At 42.0% G+C, this 19,762-nt stretch overlaps 2 protein-coding genes and 1 pseudogene across 4 annotated transcripts in view; all 3 read left to right on the forward strand.

Annotated features, from left to right (window-relative positions):
* The first annotated feature begins 1,256 nt into the window (after positions 1 to 1,256).
* hemgn (hemogen) lies at positions 1,257 to 4,921 on the forward strand. Of its 2 annotated transcripts, none has more exons than XM_046325268.1 (4): positions 1,257 to 1,413; positions 3,018 to 3,108; positions 3,716 to 4,194; positions 4,368 to 4,921. In XM_046325268.1, exons 1-4 carry the CDS (start codon positions 1,350 to 1,352, stop codon positions 4,481 to 4,483), a joined length of 750 nt encoding a protein of 249 aa, XP_046181224.1. In that variant the 5' UTR covers positions 1,257 to 1,349; the 3' UTR covers positions 4,484 to 4,921. The 2 variants fall into 2 exon arrangements, with proteins under 2 accessions (XP_046181224.1, XP_046181225.1); XM_046325269.1 differs by having other exon boundaries at positions 1,258 to 1,413; positions 3,018 to 3,096.
* A 288-nt stretch (positions 4,922 to 5,209) lies between these two features.
* trmo (tRNA methyltransferase O) lies at positions 5,210 to 8,894 on the forward strand. The gene is made up of 6 exons (XM_046325265.1): positions 5,210 to 5,492; positions 5,617 to 5,762; positions 6,067 to 6,241; positions 6,516 to 6,673; positions 6,981 to 7,883; positions 8,536 to 8,894. The coding sequence occupies exons 1-6, from the start codon at positions 5,407 to 5,409 to the stop codon at positions 8,766 to 8,768; spliced, it is 1,701 nt and encodes a 566-aa protein (XP_046181221.1). The 5' UTR covers positions 5,210 to 5,406; the 3' UTR covers positions 8,769 to 8,894.
* A 5,125-nt stretch (positions 8,895 to 14,019) lies between these two features.
* LOC124011974 overlaps positions 14,020 to 19,762 on the forward strand; it is a 34,689-nt pseudogene continuing 28,946 nt past the window's right edge. The window contains exons 1-2 of the transcript XR_006834625.1: positions 14,020 to 14,486; positions 18,714 to 18,863. The product of XR_006834625.1 is annotated as an acidic leucine-rich nuclear phosphoprotein 32 family member B-like (transcript). The remainder of the gene's footprint in view (positions 14,487 to 18,713; positions 18,864 to 19,762) is intronic.

A 19,762-nucleotide genomic window follows, 5' to 3' on the forward strand; every position in this document is an offset into this window, starting at 1 on the left:
TCAGACACAGCAGGCTGAGGCTTCAATGTGCAGGGAGAAGATTGAGAACACGCCCAGAGAATGAGCAGCTACCTTGTGATGAGATAAGATGGTTATGCCTCCACTCTACTGTAGAAGACCCTGAGTCACGGGGTAGGGGTGCAACCTTTGCCGCCTGATTCAAAAACAAAACATGGCGGTATTTCAAGGTTTTTTGGCTATGTTCTTCATTTGTGAGAAAGAAAAAACAACAGCCATAAAGTTATCTTTTTGTCAGACTAAATAGTATTCAGTGAATGGATTGGAGGACATTGTGTTTACTTTCCAACTTATAGGAATGTATACTATAGTTCCAGTGAATCTGGTATATAGGATACATTTTCTCTGCACTGTAGTTCTCGAAAGAGAAAAATACATGGCCTAAAGTATGTAGAATATGTATTCAGTGTTTGACTTGGGCAGGAGCTCCCCAGAGATGAGTATTCGCACCTCAAATGTTCTACTGCTTGAGCTCCTGTTCCTCTTAAAGAATATTAGCTCAAAAGTATTGTGGAACTCCTGCACCTAAATATAAACAGTACCGTCACCCAAAATGAGTACCGGCGGCACTTTTTTCAGTCCAAGTCAAATACTGTATGTATGTAGGGCCGGTGTGGAGCCTTCCGGAATGTGTGCATGTCTATGGCTATACCCTTCTAACGTGCTGCACACAGTCAATCCCAGAAGCGTTGACTCACAGCTAGCTAGCCTACCTACACTGTCTGCCCCAGTCCCTCTGGGCTTTATTTTCTCTTGTTGAACCCTACTGTGCTCCTTCTCATATCACTGACTGGATATTGCATAACACCAAGAGATAAATTGCCTGAATTCAGTCATTCTCCCTCCTGAGCACCAGTGACATACTCCGCACCTTATATTTATACTGTGCTGCTATTCTCACACACACATCTGTATAGGCAGCCCCATGACAACTCTCTCTCTCTCTCTCTCTCTCTCTCTCTCTCTCTCTCTCTCTCTCTCTCTCTCGCACGCACGCACGCACGCACGCACGCACGCACGCACGCACGCACGCACGCACACACACACACACACACACACACACACACACACACACACACACACACACACACACACACAGCCAGCAACATGGCCTGCTTTTTTATGCCCGTTTTGTGCCAACTCCTCCACCTTTACAAATAGGATAAGAGCTGAGCCATAAGAACTCTTCCAGGGCTATGGTAATGGTTAACCAGATAAGGATTTTTGGGGGGCGGGACTTGCAAACAGACATAATTTTTTATCAACGTTTTTACCCCTCTCTGCTCGCTTGCCCCTCTCAACAAGTTACATTCATTTCTACAGGAGGCAAAATGGAGGGGACGTTCGATAAAGATAAACCAGAGTTGGAATATAAAAATCCCAATGATAACCAAGGTAAATGACCTCTGAACATTGTCTCTATTCTGTGTTTTATAGTGAAATATCTAATTATTTCTCAGATGTACCACTGTTCTCTGGAAGAGGTTACAATCTTAGTCCTAGTATTAGTATGTCATACTGTCCTTTTATTTGTTAACATTGGCTCTATTCATGCATATTCCTGCCAATGTATTTTGTTGCAAACTGGGTCACAAAGGACTTACTGATGGTTGATCTGTCCAAACAGATGTACCACTAAGGTGATTGCAACTCAATAGGAACATGTATTTGGAAGACAATTTTACTGTAGATGTTCTCTGTCTAAGTCTGTTTCTCTCATAGTGTATGTTTGTAGTCCCAGACACCATATACTAATCATCCTATACAATACTGTTTTCAATTAAACTTTTTCTTTCAAAAGCAGCTCAAACAATGTAATAGCCATTGAATTATACTGTGCAAATATAGAGTGAGTTATAGGGAAATAATGCACGGTCTAGAATGCCCTTCAAGCCAATCAGAAAGGAGTATTCAACAATGCCACGGTATAATATGTACTATCATCCTATACTTTGGTATGCTGATGGTTTATACAACTGCTGCTATATAGCTGCATTGGATTTGAAGTCAATTTCTGACACAAATCATACAACAGCATAAACTACTGGAACATTCAAATATGGAGAGAGTTTTGTTACTACAGCATAAACTACTGGAGCATTCAAATATGGAGAGAGTTTTGTTACTACAGCATAAACTACTGGAGCACTCAAATATGGAGAGAGTTTTGTTACTACAGCATAAACTACTGGAGCACTCAAATATGGAGAGAGTTTTGTTACTACAGCATAAACTACTGGAACATTCAAATATGGAGAGAGTTTTGTTACTACAGCATAAACTACTGGAGCACTCAAATATGGAGAGAGTTTTGTTACTACAGCATAAACTACTGGAACATTCAAATATGGAGAGAGTTTTGTTACTACAGCATAAACTACTGGAACATTCAAATATGGAGAGAGTTTTGTTACTACAGCATAAACTACTGGAACATTCAAATATGGAGAGAGTTTTGTTACTACAGCATAAACTACTGGAACATTCAAATATGGAGAGAGTTTTGTTACTACAGCATAAACTACTGGAACACTCAAATATGGAGAGAGTTTTGTTACTACAGCATAAACTACTGGAGCACTCAAATATGGAGAGAGTTTTGTTACTACAGCATAAACTACTGGAACATTCAAATATGGAGAGAGTTTTGTTACTACAGCATAAACTACTGGAACATTCAAATATGGAGAGAGTTTTGTTACTACAGCATAAACTACTGGAACATTCAAATATGGAGAGAGTTTTGTTACAACAGCATAAACCAGTAATTGATCAAGTACAGCGAGGACAGTGAAACAAATGATAATGAAACAAAGTAACCCAATTTTTATTGAATCATTGTCAGTTTATTACGATATTTACTAAATGTCTCTTACACTCTGACTATTGATGTAATAGAACTGAAAAGAGGAATGAGAGTGAAGTGTCCTGTCTGTCGTTGACAGCTGACTGACTGACTGACTGACTGGCTGACTGGTGTATGTTGGTCGCTGTTACAGGTGGGATCCAGCGGCGGCTAAGAGACAGAGACCTTCTCAAGAAAAGAAAGGCAGAGGCCGAGGAGAAGGCGATTAACCAGTGGGTTTATGGGTAAATGTAGACATTAAGAAGAGGTGCAGAACTAGTAATGCACACTCATCCTCTAACAAATATGTTAGAGTTAGGAAGAGGCCTAGATTTCAACCACTAATGACGGTTTTCTGCTTCAGCCGACAAATGTGTTTAACTAGAAACTTGAGTGGACTATGTGGGCTTCAATACAGCTGCTAAGCCCTTTGTCCTTATTGGCTTACTCTAGTGCTTACGTGCTTAAATAAGTTTGGCTGAAAAGCCACTTAACATGACTTTATGTTTTTGTATGTTTAAAGAATGTAAGAGCAGAAAATAGTCAAAGATGTGTACATGCATAAATAAAGTTGTGTACATGAAACAGTATATTTGATAATGATCATATTTGGCTGTCTATCAGTCTTCCAGCCCACATTGTCCAATATGAAGCAAGAGGAAACCAAAAGTTGCTTAGGCGTTTCCAGTTATTGGCACCACACATTTAGATCAAGGACTTTGCACTATCAACAATGAATGAATGAATATCGCCAAGCTTATCACCGTAATCAGCTGCAAAGTGTAAACATTCCAGTTGCGAGGAAGTGTATAATGACAACCCACGATTACATTTCTATTTGTGTGACTTCAGGCTAGAGAGCAGGAGGAAGAGAGCGAGGGGAAGAGAGGAGAAGAGTAGCTCGGGAAGACGAGGAAGGCCGAGGAAGACTGATCCAACACCGGAGCTCCCAGCTTCCCAGGAAGAGCCAGAACAGGAGGCTGTCATTGTAAAGGTGGTGTCCAAACCAGAGGAAGTCACCCCTGCCCCTACCTTGATCTCACTATCCCCATTCCTTCCGGTGGACCCTGGCCCGCAAGAATCACTACCGGCGTATGTTCCCCCCGTCTCAGACCCTATCCCTATCCTTGCCCCTGCTCCTGTGGCTGTTGTTGCCCCTTCTCCAATGTATAACCCTGTTACTGCCCCTGCACCATCCCTGTTGGAGACCCTGTACACTGAAGGCAGTGACCAGGGTAGTGACACCCTGGACCAGGTGCTGATTGAGGACTTGGGTCCTGATGAGAAGGAAGACATCCCTCCATCTCAAAACAACTGGGGCACTGATCAAGGTACTAATTGCATCAATTAATGAATGTCTCTTTGCAGTCATGTACTTGACTTCTGAATATACTGAAGTGTCTGGCCAATGAGCTCATTGGGATGTTATCTAGCTGTGGGGGATATGATATTTGTCACATATAGCATAATCAGAAATGTTAAACTAACCACCTTTCTGTCATAGGGTCAAGTGAGGAGCCGTCTGTCAATGTGCCTGAACAGAATAGAGTGTTCTCTACGTTCCCCAGGTTTTACACGGGTGCTCCTTCACAAGATCATCCACCAAGAAACGTCTTCTGAAATCCACTCAGATCTGGCCTCTGACAACATACAGACAGATTACATGCAATGTAATCTATTCTGTCAACATGTGCATTTGAGAGGTGATGCAGTTTAGCCTTACTGGTTAACTCACCTTTGTCATTTTGAGCCTGATAGAGTATGGATATGAAATGTAATGTACAATGAGATGCATAAATTCCAGCTTTAAACCGACCCATGGATTTATTTATTTTTGCTTCATGAATGGTGTCTAAATTTGTTATGTTGCAAGAACTGCATTGTCTGTATTTAATACATGATTTGTACAAGCTAAATATGGCAGCATTTGAAAGTGCATTTGTATTTAATCATTTCTGGTAACTGTGTTTTCTAATTGTGATTTTTACATTTTTTATACCAATGGTTTATTTGAGATAAGCGCTATGATAATAAAGGTGTGATGCTTTGTTGATAATATGACTGTCTCCTTGTTATGATCATCTACAAAACAAGAACAAGTCTCAGTTGCTCAATAGTACCCTCTGCTGTCCTCTTACAGTAGTGAAACAATCTCGAAGGAGTCATTATATATATTCAATATTACAGTAGACATGTTGTTTTGTCATTTCTCTAAACTGACAACCATTAAAAATAGTTATTTCTACGAGTTTCATCCATAACTCCCCATCAGGACACGAGTTTGAAATTTTGCTTCACAATTTACGTAATCATTTGCGCATGCTTGCTACAGCACTCAGTCACCGCTTTCCATTAGTAAGTTGCTGGTTGGCCAGCTAGAAATGACGACACACATGTGCGAAAGCATTTCAGCAGATATGTGTACTTTTGTTAGGCAGCACAAACAATCTCTGATATTTTACATTATCAGATGTTATTGTATGAGTTCTGATTATTTAATCTAATCAATGACAAACTAGCAAAGCAATCAAGACACTATCAAAATGTCTGCCACTTGCAACTGTACCGAGCATGCCAGCAAACTCAACCAGCAGATATCTGTCATGCGAAAAGAAATCAAGAATCTCAGGTATGAAATGAATGCAAGAAGTAACGCATGGCATCTTGGAAGTCGCTATTCGTATTACATACTGACTATATGCTGCTGACCATAATGTGTCAATACAGATATTAAAATGTTCCCCCCAACCCAGGCAATTGTTGGACAGTGCTGTTCGTTCTCATCGAAAACACATGACATCTCTCCAGTCTGCTTTGACACACATTGGCCAGAGTCGATCTCCAAAGAGTCAACCAAGGCCACGGGCAGAACTAGAGACACAGAATTCACTTGAGAAAGGTAGCTGGCTAAGGCACTCGATTTCTCGCTTATATCCCTCTCTTATATCTTCCTCGCATGACTTGTCTTGATCATTGTTTAGCTGACTGGCACTTAATTAGAACTTCTATTCAATATAGAATCAATATAGAAATATCGCACACAAAGGATCTTCCGCTTATCAGACTTTCTTCCAATGGGAATCATTTTCTATGAGAATGACATATCTATAGCTTGCATTTCTATCTGAAATATGTTTGATCTGGTACAAAGCTAGATAATGGACCTTTAATCATTTTTTAAAATGTCAATTTCTCCTTCACAGGGACCATCCAGACAGTCCCCATAGGTTACATCAGCTCCTGTTTCTCAGTGAAGAATGGCACCCCCAGACAGCCAACTATATGTGGGCCCTCCAGGGCCACCCTTCAGATCCAGCAGAGTGTCTTCAACAACCCTGAACACTCACTGGTCGGCCTGGACAACTACTCTCATGTCTGGTACGTACTAGAGACGGGGATAGGGAGCCAAACTTAGTAGAGGGGGTAGCTAGCTAAACTTAAGGCTGTTTAAGAAAGTAGCAATGTCAGTACTACATAAAACAATCTGTATTTTTTTGCAAAGACAGTTCTCTCATTAGCTAAACGTATCAAGGATGTCACAATCATTTTCTTAGTCATGAACTGTTTTGGTCAACTTACATCCTATTATTCCCAATTTGTCTACACTTGTACAGTAAATACATTATCCTGCTTTCACTCGTTCCATTTCCAGGGTCATCTTCCTGTTCCATAAGAACGGCCACCTGAGTTATAAGGCCAAGGTGAAGCCCCCCAGACTGAACGGCCAGAGGGTTGGGGTGTACTCCACACGTAGCCCCCACCGGCCCAACGCCCTGGGTCTGACCCTGGCCAAGCTGGACAGAGTCACAGGTTAGTATCAGTCACCAAAAACAGCTTGAATTGCTTTGCTCTTCTGCGCAGTGTGACGGTGCTCCGTCTAAAGGTGCATCCCCAAATATATAATCCCCAGAATATTGCAGAATCTCATTTCAGATTGAGCAGTACATTGTGTGTGAGTTTGTGGGTGTGTCTGACATTATTGCAGTTATGCTTAGCCTTATTGTCTCCATAATTGCTAAGCTTGGCATGCCATAGGCACACTATTGTTCAGTGTTGAAATACCTGCTATGTGGATTGGTGTATTTTATGAAATAAACAGTTCACTTTCTACTTTAAGGTGACACACTTCATCTGAGTGAGATAGACATGATCGCAGGCACCCCTGTCCTCGATATCAAACCCTACATCTCTGACTATGACTCCCCACACAGTAGAGTGGACATTGACACAGATACTTGTGACGTCCAACTTGAGAGCACCAGTGTGCCATCAGAAGAGGGGACCACCAGTGTGCCATCAGAAGAGGGGACCACCAGTGTACCATCAGAAGAGGGGACCACCAGTGTACCATCAGAAGAGGGGAGCACCAGTGTACCATCAGAAGAGGGGACCACCAGTGTACCATCAGAAGAGGGGAGCACCAGTGTACCATCAGAAGAGGGGAGCACCAGTGTACCATCAGAAGAGGGGACCACCAGTGTACCATCAGAAGAGGGGACCACCAGTGTACCATCAGAAGAGGGGACCACCAGTGTACCATCAGAAGAGGGGACCACCAGTGTGGAGACGCTGCATTCAGACTCAGTAGCTTCGTCCTCCTGTACTTTTGATCCCCAGTTGGACTTGGGGGTTGAGAGACAGGATAGTCATAGCACAGACCCCAGAATACTCCACTCAAAAGACAAATCCAAAGTTCACATCCTCCATCCAGGCGATGCCTCCAGCTCTTATGCTCCTAAATACCCAGGCAAAGACATCACCACTGTGCTGGGGGAGCTCAAGGCCTACATCAGCGAGGGACATGACCCCTTCACCCTGGGGAGCTCTGTAGGAAAGTCTCAGGCTTCAGATTGCCCTAAAGCCAAGCCATTGGAGGATAGTGCTAGGCCTTGCTATGGGGAAGAGGCCTACAGCACCATCGCTGGCTGGATCAGGGAGCCTCCTGTGACCAGTCTGGAGGTGCGCTTCACACCCCATGCAGAGAGAGAGCTGGGGGAGTTCCTTGCCCCCATCAATACAGGTAAGCCTATGCATTGGGAAAGTATTCAGACCCCTTGACTTTTTCCATATTTTGTTACGTTACAGCCTTATTCTAAAATGGATTACATTTCAAAGAAAATCCTCAATCTACACACTACCCCATAATGACAAAGCGAGAACGGGTATATATTTTTTTTACAAATGTTTTTTAAAAAATATAAAAAAATGCTTATTTACATAAATATTCAGAACCCTTTGCTATGAGACTCGAAAATGAGCTCAGGTGCATCCTGTTTCCATTTATCATCCTTGAGATGATAAATGAGTCCCCCTGTGGTAAATTCAATTGATTGGACATGATTTGGAAAGGCACACACCTGTCTGTAAAAGGTCCCACAGTTGACAGTGCATGTCAGGGATTGTCCGTAGAGCTCCGACACATGATTGTGTCAAGGCACAGACCCGGGGAAGGGTACCAAAACATTTCTGCAGCATTGAAGGTCCCCAAGAATACAGTGGCCTCAATCATTCTTAAATGGAAGAAGTTTGGAACCACCAAACTATTCTACCAAACTAAAGTCAACGGTATTTATAAAAAAAGTAATGTTTCTCCGTCATCCATTTTGCCATAATTGTTAAAGTAGATATATTTTCACTGGCTTCTTCCTCTATGAATGTCCCCGTTTCTTTAGAATCTCGTGACCGACCCAGGTTCCGGTTCCTACGTGGTCCAAAAGAGGCTGCTGCCGCCATCAGAGGGGTTCTATCTGCTGACCCCAGGTCAGTGTATCGGAGGAGCCGCTGTAAGGACAGACTCTTCTTCTTCACCTTGGACACGGCAGACATCACCTGCTGGTTCGGACAGGGCTTCGCTGAGGTGCTCCGGGTCAGACTCGTGGCTGTTGGAAAAGAACTGGCCAGCTGAATGGTTCAGGTTCTGTATGATCCTAATGGTTCTATGGATTGATTTTGGAATCAGCTCTCAATAATTGTTTTACAGGTGAATCTGAGAAAATATGAATATTTAACTAAATAAATGCAATGTTATAAACAACTGTTATTAAAAAAAATGTTTTTTAATTTTCCTGTGAAGATAGAGTGCTTGTTGAAATGGTTGGTTATACCGTATGATCGTAACACTTTATTTTACGAAGTAAGTAGGCTGGGAGAGAGCACCTCAGTACACTGCAGTGCACACTATCACTTATCAGATGGAATCTTTACGGTTGAGTTCTGTTTAGTAATGGTAGTGAACACGCCTTTACTATCTAAGTTAGATTGTTGCACAGTTTTAATAACGACTCCGCTATGATAGGATATGGATTCCAAAATTGCTTCCAGTATTTCCCTTGACCTTTGTCAACCTCTCAGTTTTAGTAATCCAATGTCCAGTACAAAGTATTTTAAATTCAGGGATTTATATTGGGAACTTAATTGCCATCTGTCTATATCCAGTGTGACAACAGTCTGTGGGATTGGTCAACTTGTCATTGTTGGATGGAGTGGAGTGGTGGGCCTTTCATTGTCTGGCATAGATTTACTACTAGAACCACTCCCCTTTCCAATAGCAACAGCAAATCACTCTTTCACACTACTACTTTGTATTCTTGTGAGAGTGTGAGAGAGTTGGAGGTTCGGAGTAACACACACACAGTGGGTATTTTCGTTTGAGGAGACGCTGTTTTTAGGTTCAGCAAATTACAACTAATTAATAGTGTGTTGTTAAATCGGATGTAAAGAGTTCACTGAACAGAGAGAAAACAACTACGCCTTCACCAGTTGACTTGAATTGCCTAATGGGACCACTGAATCCCCACCGGGCTATGTTAAAGGCTGACTTCATCCTCCAAGCACTGGACTATGACGACAAGCACCATGGCGGCTCAGGTAGGTAACGGTCCTATCAATGACCTGTCTGTATTAAAACGTTAATACCAATCATCGAGTGGGACAGATGCATTCAGGTGAGGATTAGATGCAGGTGAGACATCTGACATTTCTGTAATCTCCCTAAAAGTTTGTTTTTGTATACAACTTGTCATGGAATATTTTGTATTTTTTGAAAATAAAACAAATACTGTCTTGTGAATAAAATTATTCAAATCAAATTTTGGCTTTACTGTGACTTCCACTGAACTTTGTCTTTGTGAACATGCAGCATCTGAAACGTTTGAAAATAATCCCATACACGAAACAAACACAACAGCAGGTGGTAGTAATTGGTTAAATGCGACCCATAGATTTACGTGAAGGCGTTGGATTTGACGTTTACGCTTTATAGCCAATAGCAGCGAACCTTCTCGTGTTTGAAAGAAGAAGTGGTGGTTGACGTTTCCTTCTGCAGTATGTTTGTTTACTTCATTCAAATACATTTTCTTTAGGAAATATTTCAAGTATAGCTCGGACGTTTATTTACAGCGCTTTGTAGCCGAATAATTTAAACAGGGTCACGTTTCGTAACTCTAGCTACTGTAGCTAACGGCAATTTACCTAACGTTACACAAATGTCCCCGTGAAGTTCAAATTCTGTTTTATCTCTGTCCTTTAACACAGTGAATAATATGCCCAATGGTATGGGTATTAGCTCATTTTAGTCAACGTAATGATAACGTTATCTTCTATAGCCCATTAACTAGTTACATACTGTACATCGGGGTGTATTCATTCCGGCGATTCTGTTGCAAAACGTTTCTTAAACGGGGCGGGACCTACCTGAATTTGTCACAAAGGAAACTCTCGTTTTAGTTGCCAACGAAACTTGTTGCCAATTAGTGGTGGAAGATTACACCCCAGGAGTGAGTTCTTTTGTTTAAAAAAATACATTGCAGAACGTTTCGTCTGTTGCAAAATGTTCTACAAGGGAAATCATTTACTCCAAACCAAAAACATTTTTCCACAAAAACGAGTTTCTATTGGGGAAATGTAGGTAGGTCCCGTCCCATTTTGCTTCGTTTGCTGATGGAATCTGACTAATGAATACACCCCAGCACTTTAGTCTAGAAGCTAGCTAGCCAGGCAAGTTGGTAACATGTCTGATATGGCTTCAACAATAATACCAGGTTGTTTGTATTCTGACAGTGGCCCAGCCACTTAAGCTATCATCATCATGTTCACGAGAAGATTACTACCATTGTGCCCTCCAAGCTCATCACTAAGCTAAGGACCCTAAGACTGAACACCTCCCTCTGCAACTGGATCCTGGACTTCCTGGCTGGCTGCCCCCAGGTGGTGAGGGTAGGAATCAAAACATCCACCACACTGACCCTCAACACAGGGGCTCCTCAGGAGTACGTGCATAGTCCCCTCCTATACTCCCTGTTCACCCGACACTATGTAACTGTGCACAACTCCAAACACCAATATTAAGTTTGCCGACGACACGACGGTGGGAGGCCTGATCACTGACGTCGATGAGACAGCCTATAGCAGGGATGGGCAACTGATAGGGGTGTGGGGGCCACAAAAAAAGCAGAACTCATCATAAGGGGCTGCAGTGGCTCGTGGGTCAGCTACTTTCCTGCAATTCTACTTATTTTTCCATATGGTGGAGGCAAATGTTTGCAGTTTTTAATATGATAACTGATGATCAATGGGCCCCACCCCAGTCGGTAATTTGACCTTGCTTACTACAAGTTTAGATAGCTGGTCGCTAGACTAATTTACCAATCTAAAAATGCTTTGCTGATATGGGCTAATTAAGTAACTGCTGATGCACAACCACATTTTGAAATTGCACCTTCTGTATTTTATTATTCTAACTCTCAACAGTAAATTGAGAGACAAACCTTTTTTTTATTAGTCCGCGGGCCTACAAAAGTTGACCATCCCTGGCCCATAGGGAGGAGGTCAGAGACCTGGCAGTGTGGTGCCAGGACAACAACCACTTCTCCCAACGTCAGCAAGACAGGAGCTGATCGTGGACTACAGGAAACGGAGGGACGAGCATGTCCTCATCCACATCAACAGGGCTGTAGTGGAGCTGGTCGAGGGCTCAAGTTCCTCTGTGTCCACATCACTTAAAGCCAATGTATGCCTACTCCCTATTTGCGATCCGGAGGGTTTGACATAATTGCAGAGCCTCCGGAGGCCAAATCAAGCTCTGTACCATATCGCCTTGCATCTCCCAAATTTTGTAACAATGCCTAAGGTTCCGTATAGCTCCGCATTGACATGATTGTTTGATGGGAGGTGCTGGATAAACAGAAACTCACTTCCTTGACAACTTGTTTCACAAGAGCTCTGCTCTATGAAGTGCAAGATGTATGAACGCTCTGACGCTATCATGGTCCAAACACACCAACGACAATGCTTCTTCCCCCTCAGGAGGCTGAAAAGATTTGGCAAAGGCCTTCAGATCCTCAAAAGGTTATACAGTGGTACAATTGAGAGCAGCTCTCTGCCATTCAGGACGTCTATACTAGGCGGTCTCAGAGAAAAGCCCCAAAAAATGTCAGACTCCTGCCACCCAAGTCAGAATGTTCTTTCGGCTACCACATGGCAAGTGGTACCTCTGGAACCAGCAGGACCCTGAACAGCTTCTACCCCCAAGCCATAAGACTGCTAAATAGTTAGTTAATCCTCTTAAGCATCCGCCCCTTTTTTTCAATTTTCGCCTGAAATGACATACTCAAATCTAACTGCCTATAGCTCAGGCCCTGAAGCAAGGATATGCATATTATTGGTACCATTTGAAAGGAAACACTTTGACGTTTGTGGAAATGTGAAAGGAATGTAGGAGAATCTAACACAATAGATCTGGTAAAAGATCATTCAAAATTCAAAAGGCACTCACACATCTGAGCAATCTTTTTTGCAGGTGCATGGTAACAGTTGAACAAGATGAAGGAAAAGGGAAACCGCACACTGCTCTTGATAGTATCACTGATCTTTAATAAGCTTACCTATCGGGCTCACGGACTTCGTCAGAGCTTTTGTGAGTTAAAAAAAAATTAACACCCTTATGTAAACCTAGCCCCACCCACATCCTTCCACGCATCGAAAGGGGTTGAGGCGAAGGAAAAACAAATAAGTGCTACCAAATATAACAATATGCATTTCATAAATATTTGAATAAAGTGTCTAAATAAGACGTATTAAAGACGTCTGTAAAACCACAATGAGGACATAGACCTACCGAGCAAGTTCATTAATCATTGTGTACATCATACGAAAAACAGTCATCTTAAATAAAGGCATAGTTCATGTTCAAATTCACAACATGCAAAAGATAATACAAAGGAAAAAAAACTGTTCTTTTGTATTTTATTTGTACCATCATCTTTGAAATGCAAGAAAAAGGCCATAATGTTATTCCAGCCCAGGTTCAATATACATTTTGGCCACTAGTCAGCAGCAGTGTATGTGCAAAGTTTACCTGATCCAATGAACCATTGTATTTCTGTTCAAATTTTGTATCAAGACTGCCCAAATATGGCAGATTTGTTTATTAATAACTTTGTGTTCAAAATTGTGCACTCTCCTCCTACAATAGTATTATATTATTTCACTGCTATTGTAAATTGGACAGTGCAGTTAGATTAACAAGAATTTAAGCTTTCTGCCAATATCAGATATGTCTCTGTCCTGGGAAATGTTCTTGTTACTTACAACCTCATGCTAATCGCATTAGCCTACATTAGCTCAACCCTCCAGTGGAAGGGACACCTTCCAACTTACTTGCCTAGTTAAATAAATACAGATAAATACATTCTAAAGTATAATTTCACCAGGTCATCGAAGTCAGGCATTTCAACAATGGCACGCACAGCATTCTCCCTCAAAATTTGTGACATTGTGTTGTGTGACACAACTGCACATTTTAGTGGCCTTTTATTGTCCCCAGCACAAGGTGCAATGATCATGCTATTTAATCATCTTGATATGCCACACCTGTCAGGTGGATGGATTATCTTGACAAAGGATAAATTGCTCACTAACAGATATGTAAACACATTTGAGCACACTATTTGAGAGAAATACACATATTGTGCATATGGAACATTTCTGGACTCTTGAATTTCAGCTCATGAAACATAGGACCAACACTTTCCATGTTGTGTTTATATTTTTGTAAAGTCTCTTTTTTCTCTTCACTTGGCCCTAATACTCTCCTGACCGTAGATTGCTGCATACACCACCCCATTTCCGAAAATGGATTGCTCCTACAGACAGTGAGTCACGTGGCGGTGGCTTGCTTTATAAAGCAGGCAGACCGGCATCCAGCTTAACTTTTCGATTTAACATTAGAATGGGTAAAAAGAGAGATCTAAGGGACTTTGAGCGTGGTATGATCGTCGGTTCCAGGCGCGCAGGGTCCAGTATATCACAAACAGCCGCACTCTTGGGCTTTTCACGCACGGCAGTGTCTGTGGTTTACCGAGAATGGCGCGACAAACAAAAAACATCCAGTCAGCGACAGTCCAGTGGGCGTAAACAGCTCGTTGATAAGAGGGGTCGAATGAGATTGGAAAGAATCGTGCAAACTAACAGGCGGGCTACAATTAGACAAATAACGGCGCAGTACAACAGTGGTGTGCAAAACTGCATCTCTGAATGCACAACTCGCCGATCGTTGTCACGGATGGGCTACAGCAGCAGACGTCGGGCAAACGAAGAGTGGAAAAACACCGCCTGTGTAGATAAGGTAAAGGAGTCAATGGAACACACTGCGTTCCAACGTTTACTAGATTTTCGCACATTCAACAAATCTGATCTAACAAAGTCGATATTCGTCAAATCAGGTCCGATTTCGATATATTTGGCTGTTTTCGCTGCATAACATTTAAAAGTAGTCCCTTTTCAGACTTAGAAGTGACTGCTAAATGCTAACTTCTAACTCCCGTTCATATAAACTGGTTAGCCTAGCTAGCATACAGAAATCGGTAGTAGTCAGTCGGTTTGAACTAATTACGTTGATTGGTGACGATGACATGAATGTATTGGGGTTGACATCATAAGTATTATACTCCGATTTTACCTCTAACAAACAATAGCCTTAAGTTAGATTTACCTCTTTACCGCATCTGTTGCGAGCGGTCAGCGAATTGTTTGTTATTAAAGCATAGAAATGATCTTTTTCATTCTTCAGGCGTGATGTCATACGTTGGCCCCCTTTATTTATAGAAGGACCCATACACACAGAGGAGTGTATATACAAAACAGTAGGAACACCTGCTCTTTCCATGAGACTGACCAGGTGACGGCTATGATCCCATGTCGCTTGTTAATTCCACCACAATCAGTGTAGATGAAGGTGAGGAGACCAGTTAAAGAAGGATTGTTGAGCCATGAGACCATTGAGACATGCTGTCTATTTGTGCCATTGAGGGTGAAAGAGAAATACAGAAATGTAAGTGCCTTTGAGCTGGGTATGGTAATAGGTGCCAGGCACATCGGTTTGTGTCAAGAATTACAACACTGCTGAGTTTTTCATGCTCAAATCAAACTTTATTTGACACATGGGCTGAATACAACAAGTGTAGACCTTACTGTGAAATGCTTACTTACTACAAGCCCTTAACCAACAGGTCAGTTCAAGAAGAGTTAAGAAAATATTTACCAAATAGACTAAAATAATAAACACAATAAGCATAACAAGGCTATATACAGGTGGTACCGGGACTGAGTTGGTGTGCAGGGGTGCAGGTTAGTTGAGCTAATTTGTACATGTAGGTAGGGGTGAAGTGACTAGCAGCAGTGTTCAAAAGGGAGGAGGGGTGGTCAATGTAAATTAGTCCGGTGGCAATTTTATTTATTGTTCAGAAGTCTTATGGCTTGGGGCTAGAAGCTGATGAGGAGCCTGTTGGTCCTAGACTGGTGCCTCTGGTACCGCTTGCTGTGCGTTAGCAGAGAAAACAGTCTCTAACTTGGGTGACTGGAGTCTCTGACAATTTTATGGGCTTTCCTCTGACACCGCCTATTTATTTAGGTCCTGGATTGCAGGAAGCTTGGCTCCAGTGATGTACTGGGCCATACGCACTACCCTCTGTAGCGCCTTAATATCTGAGGGTGCCCATGTTTACGGATTTATGGTTGTACCTGGTGGGTTCCTTGATAATTTGTGTGAGATTTAGGGCATCTACAGTGGGGAGAACAAGTATTTGATACACTGCCGATTTTGCAGGTTTTCCTACTTACAAAGCATGTAGAGGTCTTTAATTTTTATCATAGGTACACTTCAACTGTGCGAGATGGAATCTAAAACAAAAATCCAGAAAATCACATGTTATGATTTAAGTAATTCATTTGTATTTTATTGCATGACATAAGTATTTGATCACCTACCAACCAGTAAGAATTCCGGCTCTCACAGACCTGTTAGTTTTTCTTTAAGAAGCCCTCCTGTTCTCCACTCATTACCTGTATTAACTGCACCTGTCCACACACTCAATCAAACAGACTCCAACCTCTTCACAATGGCAAAGACCAGAGAGCTGTGTAAGGACATCAGGGATCAAATTGTAGACCTGCACAAGGCTGGGATGGGCTACAGGACAATAGGCAAGCAGCTTGGTGAGAAGGCAACAACTGTTGGTGCAATTATGGCGCAATTATTAGAAAATGGAAGAAGTTCAAGATGACGGTCAATCACCCTCGGTCTGGGGCTCCATGCAAGATCTCGCCTCGTGGAGCATCAATGATCATAAGGAAGGTGAGGGATCAGCCCAGAACTACACTGCAGGACCTGGTCAATGACCTGAAGAGAGCTGGGACCACAGTCTCAAAGAAAACCATTAGTAACACACTATGCCATCATGGATTAAAATCCTGCAGCGCACGCAATGTCCCTCTGCTCAAGCCAGCGCATGTCCAGGCCTGTCTGAAGTTTGCCAATGACCATCTGGATGATCCAGAGGAGGAATGGGAGACTGTCATGTGGTCTGATGAGACAAAAATAGAGCTTTTTGGTCTGAACTCCACTCGCTGTGTTTGGAGGAAGAAGGATGAGTACAACCCCAAAAACACCATCCCAACCGTGAAGCATGGAGGTGGAAACATAATTCTTCGGGAATGCTTTTCTGCAAAGGGGACAGGATGACTGCACCGTATTGAGGGGAGGATGGATGGGGCCATGTATCGCGAGATCTTGGCCAACAACCTCCTTCCCTCAGTGAGAGCATTGAAGATGGGTCGTGGCCGGGTCATCCAGCATGACAACGACCCGAAACACACAGCCAGGGCAACTAAGGAGTGGCTCCGTAAGAAGCATCTCAAGGTCCTGGAGTGGCCTAGCCAGTCTCCAGACCTGAACCCAATAGAAAATATTTGGAGGGAGCTGAAAGTCCGTATTGCCCAGCGACAGCCCAGAAACCTGAAGGATCTGGAGAAGGTCTGTATGGAGGAGTGGGCCAAAATCCCTGCTGCAGTGTGTGCAAACCTGGTCAAGAACTACAGGAAACATATATCTCTGTAATTGCAAACAAAGTTTTCTGTACCAAATATTAAGTTCTGCTTTTCTGATGTATCAAATACTTATTTCCTGCAATAAAATGCAAATTAATTACTTAAAAATCATACAATGTGATTTTCTGGATTTTTGTTTTAGATTCCGTCTCACAGTTGAAGTGTACCTATGATAAAAATTACAGACCTCTACATGCTTTGTAAGTAGGAAAACCTGCAAAATTGGCAGGTTATCAAATACTTGTTCTCCACACTGTAGTTTAGATTGTAAGGACTACTGGGGTGTTAAGCATATCCAGTTTAGGTCACTGAACCAAAACAAAAGTGTGAATAAAGTCAAAACAATTTGCCTCACTTTTTGAATGAAGTTACTGGGTATAAACATATCACATCAAACCATTCATTGGCGACACAATGTTTCGAAGAGGTTCAGAGATCGGAGCATTTCTTCCTATCATGCGTATTCTATGTGAAACCATAATGTGCAGTGCATGTGCGTACGCATATTCTACAGCCCGTATAGCTTGACCCAAGGAATTTTGTTTGCAGGATACCTTGACCACATTTTCCTTGTTTTACTCATTTCCGTTCTGAATATTTCCCTCAATGTTGTTTACAAAACACTGATAAAATGTAACAAACTGCTCTAGCAGTCGTTCGCTCGATGGCTAGGCAATCCATTTCCTCCAATAGATTTGAAGGTAAAAATATTATTTTCTGGGTATATTCACAATTTTTCCTGTTGCTGTGGGGTAGGTAGTCAGGCTTCTCTTGCAGCTCATCAGCTTAAGGGCAATGGCTAGCCTGTAGCGAGATTGTTGACAAAAAGCATTGCATGTGTCATTAGTGACTGAACAGCGGGCAAGTGAAGGTAGAACTGTATTGTGTGGTTCTTCCTCGTGGCAGCTGGTTTAAAGTGTGCAAATCGTGATCTTTGATTTTCCACGTTAACTTTCTTGACCCTTTTTATCAAGACTTTGATTGGGTAACGACTGTCCCTGACTAGTATGCATGAACTCTGCTCTTTTTAAACAATTAAATGTAATATTTTGTAGCTCGGAACTGGAGTTGCAACTATTCATAAAAACTTCAATGGAATAACAACCATTCCTATCATTGAGGTCCATATTTTTATACATTTTTCATCATTACGTTTATATTCAATTATTTATATTTTTAATTCCAGAAAGTTATTCTTGCCAACAGGTTTATGACAACACTTTGGTATATAGCTAGGGCGGCAGGTAGGCTAGAGATTAGCGTGGCCCATGTTATCCAGGATCCTCGGGATGTCCCAACTCCAATTTTACACCATTGAAGTTGACATTTTAAAATGGCTAAGGTTAGGTAAGGGTTAAGGTTTTGGGTAGGGATGTCCCAAGGATCCCAGATGACACTAACCGTTATTGTTGGGCCAATAACCCGAAAGGTCTCTTGTACACATTCAATTTTTTTTTAATCCTTATAGGTACGGGAACTTGTCCTGGACAACAGCAGATCAAATGAAGGGAAAATCGAAGGTCTCACAGAAGAATTTGTCAATCTGGAATTCCTCAGTTTGATAAATGTTGGCTTATTCTCAGTTTCCAACCTTCCCAGGCTTGGGAAACTCAAAAAGGTAATGTTTTGCTTCATTTTATACAAACACTCACTCACAAGTTTTAAAACACCTACTCATTCAACATTTTTTTTCTATATTTCTACTATTTTCTACATTGTAAAATAATAGTGAAGACATCAAAACTAGGAAATAACACATTTTATTTATTTATTTCACCTTTATTTAACCAGGTAGGCAAGTTGAGAACAAGTTCTCATTTACAATTGCGACCTGGCGACATATGGATATGCATTAACCAAAAACGTGTTAAACAAATCTAAATGGATTTTATGTTTGAGATTCTTCAAATAGCCACCCTTGGTGACAGCTTTGCACACTCTTGGTATTCTCTCAACCAGCTTCACCTGGAATGCTTTTCCAACAGTCTTGGAGTTCCCACAAATGCTGAGCACTTGTTGGCTGCTTTTCCTTCACTCTGTGGTCCAACTCATCCCAAACCATCACAGTTTGGGTGATTGTGGAGGCCAGGTCATCTGATGCAGCACTCCATCACTCTCCATCTTGGTCAAATAACCCATACACAGCCAGGAGGTGTGTTGGGTCATTGTCCTGTTGAAAAACAAATGATAGTCCCACTAAGCGCAATCTAAATGGGATGGCACAGAATGCTGTGGTAGCCATGCTTGTTAAGTGTGCCTTGAATTCTAAATAAATCACTGACAGTGTCACCAGCAAAGCACCCCCACGCCATCAGACCACCACCTCCATGCTTCGCAGTGGGAACCACACATGAAGCTCTTCCGTTCACCTACTTTGTATCTTACAAAGACATGGCGGTTGGAACCAAAAATCTCACATTTGGATTCATCAGACCCAAGGACAGATTTCCACCGGTCTAATGTCCATTGCTCATGTTTCTTGGCCCAAGCAAGTCTCTTTTTTTATTTTGTGTCCTT

This window comes from Oncorhynchus gorbuscha, linkage group LG24 (genome assembly GCF_021184085.1).
Source record: "Oncorhynchus gorbuscha isolate QuinsamMale2020 ecotype Even-year linkage group LG24, OgorEven_v1.0, whole genome shotgun sequence".
Classification (NCBI taxonomy): domain Eukaryota; kingdom Metazoa; phylum Chordata; class Actinopteri; order Salmoniformes; family Salmonidae; genus Oncorhynchus; species Oncorhynchus gorbuscha.